Source organism: Xenopus tropicalis, chromosome 6 (genome assembly GCF_000004195.4).
Source record: "Xenopus tropicalis strain Nigerian chromosome 6, UCB_Xtro_10.0, whole genome shotgun sequence".
NCBI lineage: Eukaryota > Metazoa > Chordata > Amphibia > Anura > Pipidae > Xenopus > Xenopus tropicalis.
The window spans coordinates 99,809,932-99,833,984 of NC_030682.2; the positions used below are offsets into that span (position 1 = coordinate 99,809,932).

A 24,053-nucleotide genomic window follows, 5' to 3' on the forward strand; every position below is an offset into this window, starting at 1 on the left:
TTATTTCGTCACGCGCGGCTCTTGTTTCATCGCCCCTTGGCTCTTGTTTCGTCGCCCGCGGCTCTTGTTTCGTTGCGCGGCTCTTGTTTCGTCGCCCGCAGCTCTTGTTTCGTCGCCCGCGGCTATTATTTTGTCGCGCGCTATTGTTTCGTCGCCCGCAGCTATTATTTTGTCGCCCGCGACTATTCTTTTTTGACGCCGGCGACAATTTTTGGACGTGCGGCGAATTTGGCGAATCCATGCCTGGCGAAACTTTTCGCCCATCACTAATCTAAAACATTTCTAATCCAGTTATTGAATATAAAAGAATGGTCACAGCGGCTGACTCCAGCTCAGCTAACAAGCCATCGCTCCTTTATGAATACTAAGGCACTGCTGCAATGGAGAACTCCATATTTTGTGTTGTTGTTTACAGTGCAGTATGAATGCTGTGGAATTTCAACTAGAAACACAAACCAAGATATACTAGCATCTGCATTACTATGGACTACAGAGCTATGTTTGAGAGAGACGATCTTTTAAAATACAAACAAAACATTTAAAGTAATATTTTTGAAGGCAGTTCTCAAATTTACAAGGTATCACACTCCTTCCTTCTCTTTTTTAACTGGAAAGAATAAATTTTAAAAGCTTCCATATAGCTAATGCAGTGTTTAGTGTTCCATTAAAACGATAACATTAAAAACAGTCACAAAAACACCAGTGAGTAAGTAAATGTCTGAGCCACAAATCTCTCAGAACTCCTGTGGGAAAGAGGCTCTACCAGTTTCAAAATGGCAAGCTCATATATCAGTAGTAAATAATAATGTGTAAAAATATGTGCAGATGAAGGACACTGGAATGTAAAAGGAAGTAAAAAGAAAAAAAAAAAAAAGGCCAAGTCTCCTTATGCGATGTGCTGGGAAAAATTTATTCCTCTTATTTAGTGGAATGTAAGTGAAGTTCTCCAGCACTAGGAAACACTTCACATTTTACAAGCCAGTTGCCTGAGTGTAATGCTGCCGCAATGTTTCTATAAGCCAATGCATAACGCACAGTCGCATCAGAAACAGCTATAAGGTCCAAGCCTTTGCACACAGAATTATTGTCAAGTTTTATTTTCAGTAAGTTGATACAAGATAACCCGTTTTAAGTTGTTTACAGCCCTTAATGTTTATGAGGCCCAAATGTTTGGCTAATGGGAAGAAACCCGCGGAGAAACGTCCGTCCCTGCCCGTGCCGTCTGCCTTTGACTGGAATGGCAACGTCCTGTCACCAGTGATTCCAGCCTGTGCCCCTGATCGCTTTTAGCCTGAAATCCATCTTTCAGTGCACTGTTCAAGTCAATGGCAGACATTATGAGCAGTGCCGGGTTTTTTATTGCTGCCTTATCTCCACACATGCAACGTGTGCCATTAACCAAACATTTGGTAAGAAACTATCGTACGAAACCTCGTTTTGTACGATATTCGGTGCGTGTATGGCATGTCGGCAGGAAGCTGCTGATATCATAGAAGGCGCCTGACCAAAATCTGCCGTCAGGGCTGAATCGGCAGAAGGAGGTAGAAATCCTATTGTTTCTACCTCCTTATCTGCTGTTTCAGCCCTGACTGTGTGTGGCGGATCTGACGATGTTTTGTGCGACCGATGGTCGCACAAAACATCGTCAGATCGCCACGTGTATGGCCAGCTTTACAGTAATAAGTGCTGAGTCCTGGGAAGAAATAACAGATACTCTGTACTCTGATCTAATCTCCATGAGAGATAGAATAATTCATTTTAAGTTTATACACCAACTGTATATCACCCCAAGAAAACTGGTAAAAATGGGACAAAACCCTGAAACTAAGGGGCACATTTACTAATACTCTAATCTGAATCCCGAATGGGAAAAAAAACGGATTGGAAACGAAAATTTTGCAATTTTTTTTTGTCGCCGTCGCGACTTTATCGTATTTTGTGCGATTATTTCATTGCCGTCGTGATTTTTTCGTATTGCGCTATAGTAAACGGCGGAAAAACCAATCCGAATTTTTCGCGACAACGATGAAAAAGTCGCGGAAAATATACGATAAAGTCATAACACCGACGAAAAAGTCGCGCAAAATACGAAACAATCGCGACGGCGACAAAAAAATAGCAAAAATACTGATCATTGCGAAGAAAACGCATTCGGACGCTTTTGGACGTTCGTGGATTAGTAAATGTGCCCCTAAGTGTCCTAAATGAGCGGAACAAGGTGCCTCTTCCTATCATATAACTTGGGTTAGACATTAACCCTATAATTCAACCGGAATAACCTCCCGAGAAACTGAAATCTCGACACACTTCATTACTATAAGGTACGGCATACAATTTTCTATATCAATCACCCGCTGGGTTCTCTTTTTATCACTTGACTAATTTACCTGTAGATACTCTTTCTCATGTAAAACACATTTGGTAAAAATTATAGCTATGTGACATTGTAACTGTATTGTTTAACTCTCTGTATTATGTTAAATGTTCAAAAAGCAAAAAAAAAAAACTATAAAAAAAAATCTTTGGCCTGAAGGACTATAAACACACAAAAAGAGTTTTCCTTGCATAAACCTATTAAGAAAAAATATAATAATAATAATTGTATGTACAAAGGCAATAAGCATAAGTTGAGCAGGCATTTCTCATGTGGCATTTATTCCGAAATGCTAAAAATTGCCCCATGTATAAAGATAGATAGATAACTAACGATAGATCACAATAGCCTTGGATATTATGCTTGTTCAAGAAGTCACTGTGGTGCATTATATTTGTAAAAAGCAATCATGTCCCCTAACAAGTGACTTTTCTCCCTAACCCCAACCACTGGCATAACAACAGAAGAAGCAGAACCCAGTCACGGGGGCCCCGAACCACTGGGCCTGTTTTCTCTATTGCCAGTATTGCCAGTTCACAGGTAGGAGAGCAGGCAGAGAGCAGGGATTTATGGGCAGGGGAAGGGGTGTCGTGAAGGACTTGCTACTCTGTGCTGGGCCCCTCTAAAGATATTTTTGCAGGGAGGGCCTGGTGAGAGTAGTTACACCTCTGACCCCAACCCTGACAGTCTAACCTCATAGTTAAATCTTCCATCCCCTTTAACAGTTTAGTTGCAGTCTCTGCACTCTCTCCAGCTCATTAATATCCTTCTTAAGGACTGGAGCCCAACACTGCATACTCAAGGTAAGGCCTAACTAATGCACTTGGTGTATATGCCCACCACACCTTAGTTAACTGAATTGACTGACATGCAGCATTAAAACCTGCTACATATGAACCTGCACGCTGTGTTAGTAAGTACCATGCATTATCTGGCCATCCTATCCATTGCTTCATCACAAAGTTCCCCCTTTACCGATCAGTATTCTCAGGCCCTCCAAGGCTGATATAAAGCGGGACCAACTACACATAATTAGCCAATATAGAAATCCAAGGTAAAGTATAGGGCAACAGAGAATATCCCATGTCCCATCTCTAATAGTCAGCTAGTTTCAGGCTGTCATTATTTTTAGCTGTGATCTTGACCCAGACTGCATGTGACTATGGGGGTAATAATCCTGCAATAAAAGACATTTGTTTCCTATTCAGGTGTTCTTTTGTGTCAGAGGGGACTTGCTAGAAATATTAAACAACGAGACAAAATTGGCTGACTATAGGGAAAGGACGCACAGTCGTGTATATATGAACCTTCTGCCCCTTATATATTGCAGGTGAGCTGTTACCTTAGTAACAATTCCAGCAGAGCGATCCTTAGATACAGACGGGACTGCAGCTGCAGGTTATTACACATGTAGGAAGGGATTGGAACAGCCAGGATAGTGTAGGCAATGTGGCCCATCTGAGGCATGAGAATGATATCAATCAGGGATTCTAGGAATTGTAATTAAAGAACGCTAAGATCTGATTTGGTTACACAAAACACTATATCTAGTTACACAAAACAATATATTATTTACTTTTATTTCCCTTGGGGGTCCTCTCTGAAACTAGGAGCCAAAAGCAAATGTCCTACACTAAAACTAGCCCTTGGTCAATAGCCACATGCAGTCCATTCCAGACCTTACTTGGTAGAGACACCTTCCTGACCCATGTAGCAGCCTTATAATAAGCAATGTCATGTAACCAAAGTACAGGAAGTAAAAAAAATATATACAGCTAAGGGACCTGTTATCCAGAATGCATGGGACCTGGGGTTTTCTGGATAAGGGGTCTTTCCGTAATTTGGATTCCCATACCTTAAATCATTTAAACGTGTAATAAATCCAATAGGATTGTTCTGCCTCCAAAATATATTAATGCAGTTAAGTTCAGGGTTGGACTGGGCCAGCAGGGTACCCAATGGGCCCAGACTTGTGTTCCACTGATCTCCCTTGCCCGACGCACCGAAGATAAGTATAAATGTATGCATAACCAGTGGAACGTGCACACACCAGTCCGACCCTGGCTAAGTTGGGATCAAGTACAAGTTACTGTTTTATTATTACAGAGAAAACGGAAAAAACTTTTTAATAACTGAAATTACTTGATTAAAATTGAGCCAAAGGGAGGTAGCCTTTCTGTAAGTAGGAACTTCTGGATAATGGGTTTTTACATAACAGATCCCATACCTGTAACTACATATACACAATATATATACATGCACATTTTCAGTCAGTGATAATCACTAAGATTATTTTGAATGTGCTGTATATTTATTCATATTTATTTCCATATGACCTTTTTCAAATATATTTCTTCCATCTTTACATGGAATAGAGAGAAGTTATACCTGGTAAATGTCCCACTATGCAGCAGAGTAAGTTTATCCAGATCAGTATATAAAGTGTATCTTAATACTAAAACTCAGGCTTTCCGTGCATCTCCTGTGTTGTCTATTGAGTTTATAGAAATAAGCAAGCAGTAGAGAAACACAGTGTACAGTTGCCTTCTATTTTGTTTCCAGCAAGACGTGAACCAGTGAAATGCCCAGAGAGCTGGGAATTTCAATCTGAATATTAGCCCATTCGGTGCTCTTTGTGATCTCCCCCCCCCCCCCCCTTTCTTTTCTGTGTATTCTATGCAGCAGACAGTTAAAAATGTGAACATAAGGTAGCATTTCCTTTATCATATCCCATAAAAATAGCAATTTGCTAAAGCCCTTGTAGCACAGTATGGAAGGTGGTGTATTTTACTGATAATGTAGAGATGACAGATAGTCTTTTACCAGGAGGTTGCGATGGTTCTTTCTTGTATGGCATAATAAATCGCTAGGAGCTAAGGAAAAGGACAGAGCAGGCTCCGCTCCACCTCCAGTAGCCAAATAACTCAGCTCCAGCTCAGTAATTATGCTTTGTGAAAATATGGGATTAATTAGACCAGTACACTAACACACTGTAGTCTCATTAAAGGGTGAACAGCATTTTCCCAGATACTGCCACTTGAATGGGGCTTCTGTTAATTTGAAAAGACAAAGTCATCTTTTTCACACTTCTTGCTTATTATCTTGCTTAACCCCTTTGTACCAACTGAGCCTGTAGCTTATTGAGAATAAATATCAGGGTCTCCTTGAACGGAGCATTCTCTTAGCATTCACCGCCATGGAACCTTGCTTTAACCCTTTCTAACGTGAACAAATGTAGAACCAAAAAAAAAAAGAAAATTAAATAAATTGGAATCTTTCTTCTCACAAGGATTTATAAACGATGAAGCCGAACAACGAAATTGTGTAATGTACAACGTGTTACTGTATAATTTAAAACCTATTGAAACGGAAAGAGATTTTTTTTTTATTATATTTTTAACAGATTAACTGGGTGTGAAAAAAGCCACCAAGCCCTGCAGTTTCTAGTTAACACATAAGCGTGCGGGAAAGAAAGCAGCCATTGAGATGTTTAAAAAAAAAAATGGAAAAAAGGTTTCCTTTATAAATATTAACATTTACACAAAATTTAAATCATTCAAGCCTGTTTAAGCAAGTAAAAAAAAAATGAACTCCCCCCGACTCCAAAAACCAGAAATGCAGCATTTAAAACGAAAATGCATATATTGGATTTTTGAGTTCTATAATCCCAGTTGTTAAAGCAATTTATAGGCAATAATTTGTCTGTTTGCAGGCCCTGTATTACAGCAGATATTACTTTGCGATTGGTTTTAGCTCATGCATCAAAATGACACTTGGTCAGTACCAGAACTCCAATGATACATTGTGCTTCTATCTAAATATGAACAATAAAACCTAGCAAGTCCCCCAGTGAATTCTTGTGCTCTCCTATCACCTCCCTACAGATCTGCTACACAATTTATGTTTTTTTGCTTCTCTAGTACATTTGGTTCTGGTTGCTAATATGGGCTCTAAGGACTTGTTAGGAAAGCGCCAGAACACTTTACACAATCATATGGGTCAGCGTACTCTAATAAGGTCTTGGGTTTTGCGCTAACCATTCTTTAGAAGGATAAATGGGAAATTAGTTTAGCTGGGGACGCCACATAACAATAACTGCCATGAAGATATTTATATATTTATATATATATATACGACTTATAAAATTAACAGGTCTCTGAGGAACCTTGCTTCACCTTAACCTCTTGGGAGCTATTAGAGTAAAGCCCTTGCTATGAATACAGCCGGGGAAAAACAGATGGTAAAAGCATATAAAGCAGTGATATTATGAACATACAAGAGGAACCGAGGCAGAAACAGACATTCAGATGATTTTAACAGAGTGATTCCACTGACAGTAAACTCCAGCTCCCCACAAGAAGGTTCTTTTGAAGCTCTAAGAGAAGGGAAAAAAACGACTGCCTTTAAAAAAAGCAAGGAGAGGAAGATCTAAAATGAAAACCTACATAAAACAAGTGCTTCAGCGTGGTGTGTAAGGTCAGCTTCATTTAGCACAGGAACAATGATTAACAATAAGAAGCTGAGCCTGGGATGAAAGAATCCCAAAGAAGACAGAGAGGTTACACTTATGCAAATAGAAAAGATCCCAGACATTTTTAATTATCATTATTTTGGTGACATTTTTTCACCCCTTTAGCCGCAAAAGTCTTCCAAATCCATGGCAAAAGGCAGATAATGTAACAGTAAATTCTTTTTCTCTGCTACAGTAGTAAAATTGCAGGACAGTTTATGGTGCAATAAAGGCGTTAGTCGCTTGTCAGCAGAATAAAATATGAATGGAATTGATATTAAGGGGCTTTACTCCTTCAAGGGTCAGTTCCTATGACAATCTTCCAACAAAAAAAAACATGAGAATATAATCTGTCAATTAACAAACAGACCAAGGTAGCAGCCTCCGGAATTGTGCAGGGGAAATAAAAGGCTGTGCACCAAATGTGCGAATGAAAGATTCTTTTTAGTGCTCAATCCAGATGCTTTTTACACTTCTTTACCTAAAGAGCTAATGAATTAAGGTAACTGCTACATATAACTGGCTATATTGTATGTGTATGAGATGGGTTACTTAATCATTGTGCTGGCTCAGCTCTTTCCCACATCGGGAACAGAAATGTGTTATGCAATGAGAATACTATATTCTTTAGTACATAAAAGATTTCCAAATGTTATGGATGGAATTTCTCAGTCTATTAATGAATGCTTTAAGCAGATGGGCCACAATGGTCATGCAGCAGCTATGTAACCAGAGATCAGTGTGAATGGCATAGGAAGGTTGTGGAATGAGAAATACAACCATTAATATATATAGTATACTTATGTTAAAGAATATTTTATACATCTGAAAATATACTGTATATATCTGAAGAGATATTCTCTAGAGTTGTGGTTCATTACCGGTATCTATTAAGTAAGACTCATTCTGCAGACAAAGATGATTAGCTAAGACTACTTAAAGGGGTTTCCTGCAGCCAGGCTCTCTCTATGCCATGGCATTGGCCACCGTATCACATGGCCATCAAGCAGATTAGAAAAAAAAGGTGCTATAACAATTTATTTCCAGTATGCTGGGTGTTGGTTACAGTGCATGAGCAAATGTAACCTACTACTGGATAAAATGCTTTGCACCTTATACTAAGGTATTAAAGGGGTGATTCTCCTTTAAGGTAGCTTTTAGTAGCAACTTTTCAATTGCTTTTTTTTTATTGTTTTTGAATTATTTACTTTCCTCTTCTGACTCTTTCTAGCTTTCAAAAGGGGGTCAAGGATAGCCAAAAAAACTCTTGCTCTTTGAGGCTACAATTTCATTGTTATTGTTACTTTTTATTACTTATCTTTCTATTCAGACCCTCCTCTACTTATATTCGATTTCTCATTTAAACCACTGCCTGGTTGCTGGGGGACCATAAAGGTGCTACAATTCCAAACCAAAGAGTTGCTCAATATAGACCTAAACAGAAAAAACACAAATAAAAAATGAAGAGCAACTGCAAATTGCCTCAGAATAGCACTCTCTACAACATACTGAATGGTGTACAATCCCTTTAAGTCTGAACTGACCCCAAATCCTGCCCTCGGCTGGCAGTTAGAAAGCCAGTTAGTGGGATGCTAGTTATCACACGAGCGATACATACATTCTAAGGAGGCACAGGGAATAGGCTTAGCTGCAGCTTTGTTCACTGTGTCTCCTTAATAAATGACCCCTGCAATGCTGATTCAAATCTATAGCAGCAAAGACGAACGTTGTATTAATAAAAAGAACCAGCATTTTGCTATTGAGCAGGGTTAATTGCTGGTGCCTGGCTCATAACCATTATAATACTCATAATCATTATAACAACATGTATGTAAAGGTGCACACAGAGCATGTGTTGTTACACGTGATGTAAGTTTAACACATTTCATAAAAAAATATGAAAAGGGCAAAAAAAAAATTCCTGTTCATAGCTAATAAGTAAAGAACAGGTGGATGAGTGGGCTGCAATGAGCTGTGATGCAGGGAAGTCTGGTGCAGTTGCTTGTGACTGTGCAGCTCACTTTATCTTCCTGTGCCTCGGGCACCACAAGTTAACATTGTAAGCTCAATGCCAAATTATCCGCAAAACAGAAAATTAAGATATTAACATAAAGACAAAATAATGCAGTAAAATGGTAGAATGGGGGTTTACATTGCATTAGAAAAAGGACAGTGTAGCCAACAATTTGAATAACCAGGGGGGCAGAAATAAAGTCATTTACATGATATTATTATATCATTAACCTGTTTCCATCCCAGGCAAATGCATCTGTGGTTCTCCAGTAGATCTTATGCTGGGACCAGAGCGGAAACCTTTTACAATAGATCATACCATGTGGGCGGAAGTCCCCTATGGTTACAGAAGTGAATGCCAGCAGAAACAGAGGTGCCATTCCCTCTCAAACACTTGTTAGTTACTGATGGTACCCTGAGCTGCCTATTTCCAGCAATGTTCACTAAAAAGATTATTCTTCTTTGTCTTCTAGGGTTAACAGGGGAACTGCAGCTCCAGTCCTAATCCAGAATTTGTTATTTGCAATTGGCATACTATGCTAAAAAAGCTATTTTATTGTATTGGAAATCCCTTGGCCCCCCCATCCCCTACAAGAGGATGCCCTGGTAAAATGTGTGGCCATATGGGGGACCTGGGTGGAACTGCAAGATCCCTTATCTGGAAACTCATTATCCAGAAAGTTCCAAATTACGGGAAGGCCGTCTCCCATAGACTCCATTATAAGAAAATAATTCTAATTTTTAAAAATGATTTCCTTTTTCTCTGTAATAATAAAAACAGTACCTTATACTTGATCCCAACTAAGATATAATTAATCCTTATTGGAGGCAAAACAATCCTATTGGGTTTATTAATTCCTAAATGATTTTTAACAGACTTCAGTTATGGAGATTCAAATTAAGATCCCTTATCCGGAAAACCCCAGGTTCTGAGTATTCTGGATAACAGGTCCCATACCTGTGAGTCCTTCCAAGTCATGGTATGATATGGGCCGTAGCCTCACTCGTTCTATCTCCTTCCTTATCGCCTCCATTCTCTTCTTTCCTCTCCTTTCTTCTTGTTAATGTTAATGTCAATTTTGTTTTGTTTGAAAAATTGAAAAATAAAATCTTATAAAAAAAAGATTAATTGGTTTTGCTGTTAATCTTGATGGTCTATGTTTTATTTTTTATGATCCTTCCTTCAATGCAAGTGAGGAGGGGATGTATGTATATAAACATACATACACCATAGTTTGATTCTCTGTGACATCTTCTGGTGTCCCGGTACTTAGTGCACCCATCATGGCCCACAGGAAAAGATGCTTTATAAATAAATGTAGAGAATAGCTAAAGCTGGACATACACTGGTTAACCCTCTATGGCACAGTTACTGACCATGTACCGGGGCTACCCTGCTCAAGTAGCCTTCCATCAAGGGAAAGGAAATAAGGCCTGTACTGTAAGAAGCAGACATCTTTCATGCTGGAACGCAGTGAACTAAGGCAGACATTACTGAACAGCTCCCCATAGGGATGGCAATGTACAACACTGGAGAACTGGTAGCCCAATCTTCTCCAAGATAATTGGTTACACAAAATAAAATGAACACTTCACTAGAAGATCTGAACACACAGTTCCCATTCTCTGCAGAAGCCTCTGGTGCCACTGTCTTATGGAAACAGAACTAGAGTTTGATTAACCATCGAGTGGCCTCCTATCCCTTCACAGTTCTCCCCCTCTTCTCTGTCCTACAATCACCCAGGTTTCTAACCACAAATACTTACTCCTTGTCAGGGCCACAGACTGCTGGCTATCTAGACAGCTACCTACCACCTCTGAGGTAATCCTCGTACTGAACTCCTACTCCCCCTAGTTGGGGCAGACTCCCACCTTGTCTTGCTCTGCATTGTGTCCTGCCTTTAGAAGTTATCAGGCCAAAGATGACGTAGCTACTGCACTTTTTTATATAGGCTCCTGCAGGGGAATTCCCTACAGGGCAACCTTAAGGGTTGGAAACGCCTGCTGGCTGAACTTAAACATTGCCCAATTATTTACACTTGAAATAATATATATTTTTCACCTCCTTATAAACATATATCTGCATTTTTCCTTCCTGGTGTTACTAAAACAACTTAGTTATATACAAATTATAGCTGACCGTAGTGAAATATATTTTTATTCTCTATCTTACACTGCAGTTTATAATACATGTTTTCCACCCTTACTGTGTCAACATTAAATGCCAATATACCCCACTAAGGAGTGAAATAGTATGTAAAGTGCCATTAATAGAGCTTAGCACACCTAGGTTATAAAACAAACGCAGATTATAGATGGGGGCTACATAAGAGCTTACAAGAGAAAATAAAAGTTTAGCCTTTACAGAGTCTGTAGGAGTGAGTGAACCTACAATCATAGGCACATATTACCCAGCCTGCCTATGTCTTGTTTTGCTGTGAAGTTTTCCCCCAAGTAATTTGTGGTCTCTCAATAGTTTGTACTTCTTCAAACAATGTAGCCTTTCCAGGCTTCTCATATGAAGTAATGTATTGTTGTGCTGCAGATGTGTTTATTTTGTTTTCAATTTACCAAAGCTGGTGACATTTTCCCAGAGGTGTCCTGCTACACTTTACAGTGCTCACAGGAGGAAGTTCAGCATAATTAGCTTTTTTGATTCAGTTCCCTTGTATTGAAAAAGCAGAAATCTTGTAGTTTTATTGTACATTTTTATATCTACAAGAAATGTAAGATTTGAAACATCAGTTTTAGGATGACAGAGTCTGGCTACTAGCCTGGTATATATCTGTATTAAAGAAATCCAGTGTAAATGCAATAATAACATATGAATTCTTTCTCGTGTGTATAGCTAATGGGCAAACATAAATGGGGGTGTATGTAAGGATCATGCCAATTATCTACCAAGTAACATAACTGGTCAATATAGTATTTCAGTTTCTAGTGAGAATCATGAATTATAGCCAGGATACAGGAACATTTATATAGCATGTTCAAATACAAAATGATAAGCAGTGTGTTGCTGGAATTAGCATTGATGACTTATAGCCCATGGTTTAATTCCAGCCCAGGCACCATCTTCTCTGTTTGTATGTTCTACCCTCTTCTATTCTGTTGTCCTTCTCCACACCAGAAACATCCAGGCAGATTTATTGGGATCCTACACACCAGAAACATCCAGGCAGATTTATTGGGATCCTACACACCAGAAACATCCAGGCATATTTATTGGGATCCTACACACCAGAAACATCCAGGCATATTTATTGGGATCCTACACACCAGAAACATCCAGGCAGATTTATTGGGAACCTGATGAATTTGACCAGAGAGGGTGCATTGTAGGGAAACAATACTCCATGCTCAACTGTGACAGGGACTGGCATGAATGATAACCTATGTGTAATGCATCAGAGCTATATAATGATAATAATAATAGCTAAGAACTAAAGGCACTAGACACAGAAGACAACAGTCAAAATCAATAAGCAATCCAAGGCTCAGGTCAGAGATTCCATTTAATTGCCCTAATAATCATTAGAGTGCATCAAGGCATCTACTTGTGTTCCAGCATTGGAGTAGGCAGGTTTCCAGTTGCTATGCTGACTCAGAGCTACCTTGCATTTAGGCTTCAATAACTTTATAACAACTCAATATCCAACCTTCTCATATGGAAAACTGCTTTATAGGCTTATACTGCACTGCCTGCATGTACTTGCATACATTCATTATAGATATTCTATTAAGGCTTTTTGAACTCCTCCTGTTGGTAACACAGATGGCATAGCAAAACATGAACCATTGCTTTGACACACACACAAGATAATTTAGATTTATCCTAATTGCACATGATATCTAAAGGGGTGTGTGTAGTTTAAAAACACTGTGCAAGACTTATTTTTGTCATGGGGAAGCAACCTTCACTTTACATTGCAATCAGGGCTCTCTAATCCTCCTGTTTCACTGCCTTGCATTAGTATGTCTTGTTATTGCATTGTAAGTCCCGTTTGTTCCAATGTTATTTTGCGCTAAATGACAATGTGAAAAAATATGAACACATTGCTATTACTGCTATTAGTTTGTAAGGGCTTAACTAACAAACCTTCCTTGTAATATGTTTGTGAAGATTCTCATTCATCCGGGTTATAGTATATCTGTAGTAATAAGTAAAATCAGCTGGACTTGCTGTGTTTTTCTGATAAATCTTTCCCCAGTCATCCAACTGGCTTTGTCAATTCAGAAACTGAGCGAAATGTCTTAAAGAAAAACACAGCAAGTCCAGTTGTTCTGACTTATTGCTACAGATATATTTGATTGTAATACTTTCCTGATTTTATAAAACAAGTAAAAGAGAATTCATGGGTTGGTATAAAGGTTTGAAACATTCTAGTTACATAGGAAACCCAACTGCTTGTTTTTAGATTCCTATTCCTATGTGTGCCTTCATTATATGCTGCACGGAGCAGAATGTTGCACGTGGGAATGGAGGATTGATTGCACAATTCAGTGAACTGTTGACAAGCTGGTGTGGAATGAGTAACTTGCTGCGATATCTATGATACAATCCCCAGATGTTGGGCTCCCTGAAAGGACACACTTACAAATGTTTTAAAAGCTGTATTTTGCCTTCTATTAATCATCAACAGTGCCCAGGTCTGCTTGTTATCAGCCGGAAGCCAACCCGTATAGCCCTCAACAGGTGCGTTCTTCAGTCATTCCCAGATGAACTCTACCTGTGTTTTCATTACAACCAATACATGTATTGTAGTATAAAAAAAGAATGTTCTTATGGTAAAACACATGGGAGAAATGTCAGTGTGTATGGTTTTAGCAAAAGAAAACACATTTTGGTTGCTGCTACATTACAGTCAGGAGGCCCTGTGTGCCTTGAGAAGGTGCCTGAGATAATGAGAGAAGGTTCTGAGATACTGAGTCACAATTTGCACAAAGTAGGACCAAAAAATGTATTTAGTTTTATTCCATACCACCCCAAATATCATTTCACACTTTATTAGTAAATATTTAATGTATTTCACATTTTATTGGTCAAGACAGTTACTAAATATAAGTATTTACTATAAAGAAAAGACCTTTTGCAGCTACGTGAATGACAAATGCCCTTGCTAAATTGCTGAAATAAACTGAAATACATATATATATATATATATATATATATATATATATATATTATATATATATAAAGCAAGACAGTGAGCCGCACACACAGGGACTTAGTTAGAAAACAAAAAAATTTTTATTAATGAAAAAAATCCAACGTTTCGAGCACCAACTGTGCTCTTCCTCAGGGACAAACCACGATATATACACATACATACATATATATATATATATATATATATATATACATACATACATACAAGTATGGGACCTGTTATCCAGAATGTTCGGGACCTGGGGTTTTCCAGATAAGGGGTCTTTTAAAAATCAGTTAAATATTGAATAAACCCAATAGGATTGTTTTACCTCCAATAAGGTTTAATTACATCTTAGTTGAGATCAAGTACAAGGTAATGTTTTTATACTTATATATATATTTATATTAGGGATGCAACAAATCCAGGATTTGCCTTTTTCTTCAGGATTCAGATTTGGCCAAATCCAAGTGCCTGGCAGATCCGAATCCTTAAAATCACATGACTCGGGAGTAAATAAATGTTTCAGAGCACGTTCTATTTATCCTTTGTTGCCTAATTTGCATATGCAAATTAGGGTTTTGTTTAGTATTCGCCCAAATCTTTTACAGAGGATACGGGGTTTGGCCAAAGCCAAGAATAGTGAATTTGGTGCATCTCTAATTATATATATATATATATATATATATATATATATGGATGGGTTGAATAATATAGTCTATATTTTTATGTAAAGCCTTCTCCAAATTTCCATTACAAATGCTCATTTTTGTTCATAATCACCTTCTTGTTGATTTCAGTTGTTCTTGTTTTCTGGTTTTGACTTGGAACTTTTTCACATTTATGTCTATTATGATTAATGAGTGTTCTTGTCATCTTCTGACTATACAGCAAAGCTATTTATGGTAAGCTGGACAAGATTTAATTCATCTTAAAATAGGCCAGCCTGACTATTATGAAGAGCAACTGAGAACTTGATGTTTGTTACGTGCATAACATGGGTAATGGTTACATATAAATAAGGGAATTAAGACCCCAGAAACCTAAATGAAATGACAATGCAATGTTACTGCTTATCAGTTCAGTTTGGTAAAAGAAGGTCTTCAGTCTCATGAAGCGATTAAAAAGCATGGACTTAAGTAAATAAAAGGCATGTAAATACTATGAAAGCTGGAGAGTCTACTGCAACACCGGCCTCACTGTCAGAGAGATTTTGGCCTGTACATTAGTAACCCTTAGAAATTACTTGTATGTCAAATACTTTCCAAACAGAAGTCAAGAAGAATTCCTAGGAGCCTTGGAACTGGATGAATTGAGGGTTTCTCCTAGTTCTACATATTACTATGTAAGTATTTCATTTCATGCAATGCTACTATATATCCAAAATGAACTGTGTAAAAACACATTCTGGAGCTATAAGGGTGAAGCTACTTAGTAGCAGCTACTTGTCACAACTATTAAATGCCAGAAAATACCCTGCCATAGACAATACTGAAAACTGCCTCTGCTAAAACCCACAGAGACAATTATCAATAAATCCTCATGACAAGTAGCTGCTACTAGTAGCTCCTTGTGTCCTCACCCTAAGAACAAATATCCAATATTTCTTTTGTTAAGAAACAACTCACAGATTGCGATCATTTCAGAGTGGAAATGTGCCACTAAATCCCATGTAGAGAGCAGCTTAGTTAATATTATTAGTACGAGGAGCAGACAGACTCTACATGTTAAATGTGGTATAAGATTTCCTTTCCAGCAGCATCAAGCTCTACATATATGCTTCCTCAGAGCTATTTCTTTTTCACTCACCAAACAACCTTCGAGAGAACAAACACATGGTGCTGTGGATTCTAAGGTCTAATTAAGAAAATTGCAGAGAATGCCATCAATATGAAAGCATCATCTTCTCTGCTTTACAGCAAAATGTCAGGTTCAGTGGCACTCTGAAATCAGCCAATCGCATCTACTTAAGTAAACTTCTGCATAACATAAGTGGCACACAGTGGTACCCTAATTACAAGCTACAAATGATGACATGTAAATAAACAGAAAATATCTTAGAGCAGGAAAAGTAAATAAGGTGTAGAGTATGAAAGGATTCACTAATCACTGGTGGCTAATGCAATAATGCATATAAACATAATGCGGTAGCTCCGTCCCCTCCCTTGATCTTTCATTGCAGTGCCCTTTTCTTAGCTTCAATTATGACAGCTACCGGTTTTCATCAGCCACCGCCATGTCTCCAAATGCTATTCACTGTCAGGCCTGTCAGGAAATTAACTCATCCTGCAGTGACAGTTGCTAATTTTTTTTCCTTTACATGTCAAATGGATTGCCCGCTGAAGATAATAATGAATCACCAAACTCTGATTAGAAGATACTTCCGAAGCCTGTAGCTGCTCTCTCGGCTAACTTTTTTCTTTATCATCATCACTAAAGAACTGTCTTCAGAATGAAAGGGGCAGGTAAGTGTGGCCTGTTCCTTTTACTCTTACTGTAAAATAAGATAAACAATTATTTTTACTTTTTTTTAAAAAACATTTTTACACTCTGCATGAATTAGATCTTTTCCAAATTCCCAAGTTGTTTATGATACTCACCTGTTAAGATAATTGACAAGCAATAATCTATACTGGGGACTTACCAGCATCCAACATCATGTCAGGTAGAAAAGTAGGGGCTTGCAAACAGCTATTACCATGGTTATTAAGATTATCTAGCAAATAAGTTTTCATCCAAAGTTGGGCTACCTCTATTAAAGGCATTTTGAGTAATCTTTTTAGCTTAATTAGTGCATAGTTCTGTCCTAGTAGATACAATAAATTCAACAGTCGACAACTGCAGACAGAATGTCTTGCAAATGAGCCTCGCAATATACTGGGGGAAACTATTTTAAAAATATAATCAAAATACTTTTTCTTCTATACTGTATTGAAAGAGGACAATTCTTTTAATTGTCTGTCCCATAAACATTTAAAGATCTATAAACATAGATCTATGGATATTTTTAACAATAAGTGTAAAGATGGTGACTATAATGCACTATCCTGTATCCACTTGCACTGAATTCATTGTATCATGATGATTTGCTGCTCTGAGAGATAAGAACTTTTGGACTTTCAACTGTGCCAATGTCCTTTTCTTCTTTGTTGATACCATTATTAAAAACATGACCTTTGTGCATTTTAGCATGGACTGTCCAATGACTTTCTTTCTTCTTGGGTAATGTATCTTGTGCACAAGGACCTGGTTCTCTCATCACCTGCAGATTTTTTTTCTGCACATGAAATTATTCTGACAAATCTGTAAATGCCATGACAGGTGAAACACAAATGCATGCAGCCATTTTGAAACATGATATTAATAGAGCGTTTAAGATAATTTCTGTTTATTTGGAAGGGTTGTCTTTTTTTCTTGATCGCAGTAGAGGACATTGCCCTGATTTAGCTAAATACATGTACATATATCCAAATTGGGTTGAATGCTATATATATATATATATATATATATATATATATGTGTGTATATACTGATGCACACCAGGACAATTTTTATCAAAAAAAGTTACTCATTTTATTTAGATCGATGTTTCAGTCCTCACCCAGGACCTTTATCAAGATACCAGTTATCTTGATAAAGGTCCCGGGTGAGGACCGAAACGTCGATCTAAATAAAATGAGTAACTTTTTTTGATAAAATTGTCCTGGTGTGCATCAGCATTTTTTACATATTTATATTGTTTCTCTGATTTGCACCCAGGTTGTAACTCCTATAAGTGTGTGCCTCAGCCTTTTTCTATACACACACACACACACACATTATATATATATATATATATATATATATATATACACACATACAACAAAAATGATCACATTCAAATGTCCGGAGCTTTAAATTCACATGACACAATGGTTTGGTAACTGAACACTTAGGATTCAGCCAAACCCTGCAAAAAGTGCTATGATTAAGCCGAATCCCAAGCCAAATACTAGATGCAGTGTATCTGATGTGATTACATATCATAGACAAGAAAGAATAATGACAGTATCATTTATTTATTCTAATTTTATAGTAATACTTATTTTATGAGAGTTTGAATGAAAACATTTTCTTCCACAGTGATCTTCTGCCCCACATCACCTATAATTAAATGAAGGTGCCTTATTCACATAGATATTATGGAACTTGATCAAGCCCATAAGGGGAGGATAAAAAACAAAGTCAGACATCCCCAGATTAGAATTCAGTGACTGAACCTCAAAGGTGCTCTCTCTCCATTACCCATTTGGGGATTCATTTGGCTGCTCTGGGACCCATGAGAGTAACATAAGCCATCTGGTAGCAAGCTATTACACTTGGGATGATCAGCTATCAGAATTCAATTCTTTGCTTGTTAGAATGTAGTCTGTAGTGCATTTAGGCCTCTGAAATTGACAAAGATTTCATTGTATTTGTTGCTATGTCAGTTAGCTTCTGCAGCCTGGCTTTGCCAAACCAAAAATCTGCTAATGATGTCCTATTATAGTTAGAAAAAAAGAAACACTTGCCTATTTAATAAGACATCAATCACTTTTTTGAGTTTAAGCTAAAGACAGCAAGACAGTCTATAAGAGCTTAAATTACTGCCCACATTTATATATGTGGAGTGCGTAAATACAGTCCTTGTTTCTAAAAGTTTTTCTTATGTTGAAAGGGTGGCTATTGTTAAATTCACTATTACTGGATGTGTGAATAGCTTGTATTCGGGACTGCCATATAAATCCAACAACTCTGTTTCAAAATCTATAAAATCTCTTGCATTTCAGCACTATCTATACTAATGGTACTAAAGATAATGATGTAGGTTCCATTCTAGATTGCAACCTTTTTCAACTGAGTTTGCTACTACAGTAACACATCACTTTTGCTTTTTTTTATGGAGAAAAAGAAGTTCCTGTTACACATGATTTAATTTAGGAAACCCCATAAGCAGCTCGACAGTATGTAAGCGTGCTGGTTCGTGTGGTTTATAAACATCTAAGGGCTTCTACGGTTAACGGTTAAACTGGAACTGTACTTGATAGTGGTTTGTTGAAAAGACCTCTTTTAAACAGAGAATTGACCTTTAAAAACATGATTTCACAATAATGTTTTTTAGCTCTTTTATTTTGGAAAAACCAACAAAAAATGTTTTACAATATGGAAAAAAGACAAATCGTGCCACAAAAATAGGATAACTTTCATTTGGCCAGGGCTCTTCAACATCTAAACATTTAAATAAACTTGTACAAGTTGCATATTAGGTTTATGGCAGATTCTCTTTACCAGGGTTGTACTGTTTCAGTTCATGGGAACATGTCTTCAGTCAGCATAACTCTAAGCAAATTAATAAAGCAATAGATATAACTGGCCAAGAGCAGGCCCTTTAGCTTTTTCAGTTTGGTAATTTTTTACAGGTGGATAATTTTTGGGTCCCCCACATCAACATTTTGAAAGATCCTACCCTGATGCAGTTATATCAGAGCTGATCAGCCAATGTGAAAAAACCTGTTGGCCAATCATCAGCGATCATCATCCTGGAGCATAGTTACGCCTCACTTTCACGGTTTTTAAAACAATCTTGCTCATGGTCCAATCAACCAAAGATAGTGCAGTCTGGGCATTCTTAGTTTGTGGTCAAAAAGCACAATATTGTGTATTGGATAACCTGCCTGAAAAAAAAATCAACTCTTGTGTAGTAACTAAGTAATTATGAGTGACACTCCCAACATTTGAAAGGGAAGTGCAAAAATATACTGTCAGGGGGGTGTCCAAACCCCATTTAATAGCTATTGTAACATATAAATATCAGTTAAAAGCTGTAGATCAGCTGAGGCATATGATGGAAACTGGGTTTGTCCTAACTCACTGAATACTTAAGATGTCCACTCAGTTCCATTAGCTCGGTGGACTCTAGGACGGCGCTTAGCTCCTTTCGACCCTCTGCCAATAACGCATTATGTCACAACTTCTGCCTTAGAAGAGCAATACATTTAATAAATGTGCTAAAGCTACTGATATACCTGAGACTGAATATCTGTATGTACTACATTTAGCCAAGATTTGTATCTAAATGACATGCACACACCAGTGTTGCTGAGTTGGAAAATTGGAAAAAAAAAATTTCTGCAAAATAATAAGAATTATCCAAAAGTTGCTACATGGCAGTATGTCAAACCATACCTTAAACTGCCAGCAGAATCTGTATATAGCATAATAAAATAAACAGCATATGGTGGTCTTTCAGTATATCTGAGCATTGCATGGAAGTAAACCTTATGCTGCGATAAATTAAGCTAGCTACCAAATTAAACCCCAAACCATGTTTAAATAGTGGATACTGTAAAGAATCAAGTCATTTCCCTTTTGTACAGTTTTATGAAATTAAAACATAAATAAAATCCATAAGAATGTACTGCAAATCACAGAAAAGCTATTTATCTGTGATTTTTCCACAGCATGCATTTCAACATAAGCTCAAGGATATGATAAACAACAAAGCAAACATTACATTTTTTTAAGCTATTTGTATAAATGAATTCAATAATGCAGCATAAATGGAATTTTATGTTTCACTGTACATTTCTTAAAAACTTTTTGTTAAATGTATTGTGATAATCCAGAAATGTAAATGTTGTTTACAACTGCTATTTCATAGGGAGAAGCTAATGTCAATTCTCCCATATTTTGTTAAAAGGTTACAGAATATATCTAACACCAACACAGATGTTCACCTAGATATGAGGTTATTTAAAGACCAATGCCCCATGGGAGTGTAAAAGAGCCAACGGCAGAAATTTAACACCGCTAATCAATGTGATCACTCAGTAATTAAAGGCCCACCTTTGCGTTTGGAACTGGTGCGTTTGTTTTATTTGGAGAATTCAGTTAACACACATATCAGTCTCAGTAGATGCCTTACATCTTTACTGCCATGTCTTGGTCGAAACAAAAGTCATATACACTTGAATAAACAAAATATGGGTAATGTAGCAAAAGTTGCAAAGTTTACACAATCAGTAGGTAGCCTTTACTGGGCACCTGTTTTTGGTGCTATGGTTTACTAGACCCAGAGCCAATTCTGCAGTTTCTTTTACATTACTCCATCAGAATTTATAAAATTACACACAACTGAATTGAATGATCGCGCTCTACACTTGCACCTGTTCTTCAATAGCCTCTTTTTGGTTTGCCTCATGTATGTCTTGGGAGCTACACTCTGTATACACTGTCATGCTTGTAAGATCTTCTGATGTGGCTTCACATGGAATTTCTGTCCCCAAAGTAGTTTCTGCATGCAGAATATCTCCTGACTCATCTGTCTGTATTACTGCATGTGAAAAAACACCAGATTCTTTCTGCATTGCATCTTGAGGTAATTCTGTCACAATATAATGAGTCGTGCCATCTGTAAAGCTGCTGCTGACATTTTGGACCATGGCCCTGGCTAACTCTTCAGTGACAATTATTTGTGAAATTTCTTCATCAGATTCAACCAGATCCACGTTTTGCTCAGGAAGATTAAGGGTATGGCTTTCAGCATTGTGCATAATTATACGAGGGCCTTCACTAGAGACCATATGCACTGTTCCTTCATCATTTACTATTACCTGAGTAACACCTAGCTGATCTGCTGAATCAGAATCACAAACAGCAAACTGTAGGACCCCCTGCACCATATTTTTGAATGCCACTTGTGCCGATTCTTGAGATGTAAGAATGCTCGATGAATGCATGACTTGTCTTACAACCTCTATTGGTTCAATGCTTTGAGGTGCATCATGTACTTCATGGTACATCTGTATTTCACCTGCACTGGGATTACTACATTCCTGGTTACTTGTAATCCTGACCACTGATTCTTCTACTGTTCTTTCTGTTCTGTCTTGTTGAGCGTTACCTTCATCTACATTTCCTAGCTCAGTCACAGCACAAAGAAGTGCATCCAGTGCTGAAGAGGAATCAGCAGCATGCATAGTCTGTGATGGATCTAAAATTCCCTGCGCCATGACCTGCTGTACCACATTTCCAGTAGAGTCAGTAACTGTTTCTATTGAGACAGACTCAGCTACTTCTGTTTCTTCTACAGGACCTTCAACTACCACAACTTGTGTAGCTCCATCTTGCAACTGCTCCCTTAGGATTTCTCCCGGAATGATACTATTCATATGAGCAGCTTGATCAGTGGCTATTACTTGGCCATCTTCAGTAATATGGACAACTCTTGCTACTTGACCAGCCATTGCCAGTGTCTGAAGGGTTGCTGCTGCAGTCTCCTCAACAGAGGCATCAATTGTAAAATCCCCATCATATTCTTCAGAGAATCCCTGGATAATAATGACCTGCTGCACTTGTTCAGTTGCAGGAGATTGCCTTCTGGTACTTCGCGTAGTTTTTTCTTTCAGTGGAGAAGTTTCTATTGTAGAAGATGCGGTGAAAGGGCTGGTGGTCTCCACAAAGTTTGCACCTTGTCCCTTTATCCGGCATTCAAACGATTTAGAAACAATACCTAAAAAAAAAAAACAAATGCCAGAAATAAATTGAGGGAAAAATAAAGAAAAAGAACACATTTAATACTGTAGAGCCACCTTTGGCAGCAATAAAACATTTAAGCCTTTGGGGCACATGTATCCCTGGTTTGCTAACCTTTCCAGAGTGATTGTGGCCCATTTTTCCAGGATGTTCAAGTTAGTCAGGCAAATTAGGTAAAACTAGATATGTACGAGAAACAACATTTCTTGACCGTTTTTAAAACAATGTGTAGAAAATCTTTAGAACTCATGGTCATTTGTCATTCTTAAAAACCAGAACTTTTTCCCTTTTTTCTCTAAGATTATGGAACAGATTTATCAGTGTTCGGTAATTTGTGTTTAGTAGTGGCATTTGTACTCAGCAATAACTTTACTGAACATCTAAGGTTTACAAATCTTTTTGCCATGTTTGCAGTAAAAGAGAAAATATAGTCATTTCATTGTTTCATTGTACTAACATGAACTTTTTCTGGAACTTAATTGGAGGGTGCCTCAAACACCCCCCCATAGAAAAGAATTGGAACCAGAAAGGAGTAGAACCACAACTACAAAACTGACACATTTAAAAAGTAAAAAATGCTCTTCTAAATGTGATAATTGCTTAAAATACTTTTCCGATTTTCAGCAAATTTTCCCGAGTGGGGAAATGTTAATACTGTTGCTAAAAGCCAAACTGGTGGAATTCCATCAGAATAACTCTGCCCCTAACGGTGGTAATAAAAGGGACAATGTTTGGTTTACATTGAATCCCCACTAGCAACCAGCTGGTAGAATTTAGTTGGAAAGCAAGCAGCTGATTGGTTCTATGGGTTACTACAGCATTTTTATTACATTTCAGCACATTAACCCCTAATGTGCAGTCCACTGAACATTTTGCAGCAATTACCTTTGTCAAAACTAAGCTGATGAGTCTTAAACTGTACTTTGTAATAAACAAAAAAAGCTTTTGTTTTCAGATTCCCTGGAATTAAAACAGGAGTGTTTAAGTGCCCTTGAAATAATAGATTATTTTTCCTCCAGAAATTTCAGACAAACAATACTCCTCCCCCCTCAGTTTAGTAAAAGAGTTGAAATTTTTGCAAGGCTAAACCCCACCATCCAGATTCATATTGTCTGCAGTACAGTAAATGCAGTGCAACGGCTGATACTTTTAACAGGTTCAGAAATCAAAACAGATGTTATAAACAATTTTTTCATTTCTATCTGTTGGGCCAACAGGCACTATGAGTGGCTGCCTTGGGAAAAAGCTGAGGAAAATGAACATTTTCAAAGCATTAAGCAGTTTCTAGGTAATATTATACAACTGATCTGGCACAATGCTCTCAAATTAATTTTTGGCAGGGCTATGTTGCTTGGGTATACTCTATGGTATCAGTATTTTCCACTGGCAATTTGTGTCTCAAACTGAAGGTAGTGAGAGAGGAATATACTAAAAAGAGAGAAAAGAAATAAGT

At 37.7% G+C, this 24,053-nt stretch overlaps 1 protein-coding gene across 4 annotated transcripts in view; it reads right to left on the reverse strand.

The window, feature by feature from the left end:
- Positions 1-19,207: 19,207 nt before the first annotated feature.
- The window catches only part of znf407 (zinc finger protein 407), a 252,048-nt gene continuing 247,202 nt past the window's right edge, over positions 19,208-24,053 (reverse strand). For all 4 annotated transcript variants that reach the window (XM_002941882.5, XM_012965376.3, XM_004915265.4 and 1 more), the window contains exon 9: positions 19,208-22,577. In XM_002941882.5, the coding sequence (XP_002941928.2) occupies positions 21,220-22,577 (1,358 nt within the window). In that variant the 3' untranslated portion in view covers positions 19,208-21,219. The remainder of the gene's footprint in view (positions 22,578-24,053) is intronic.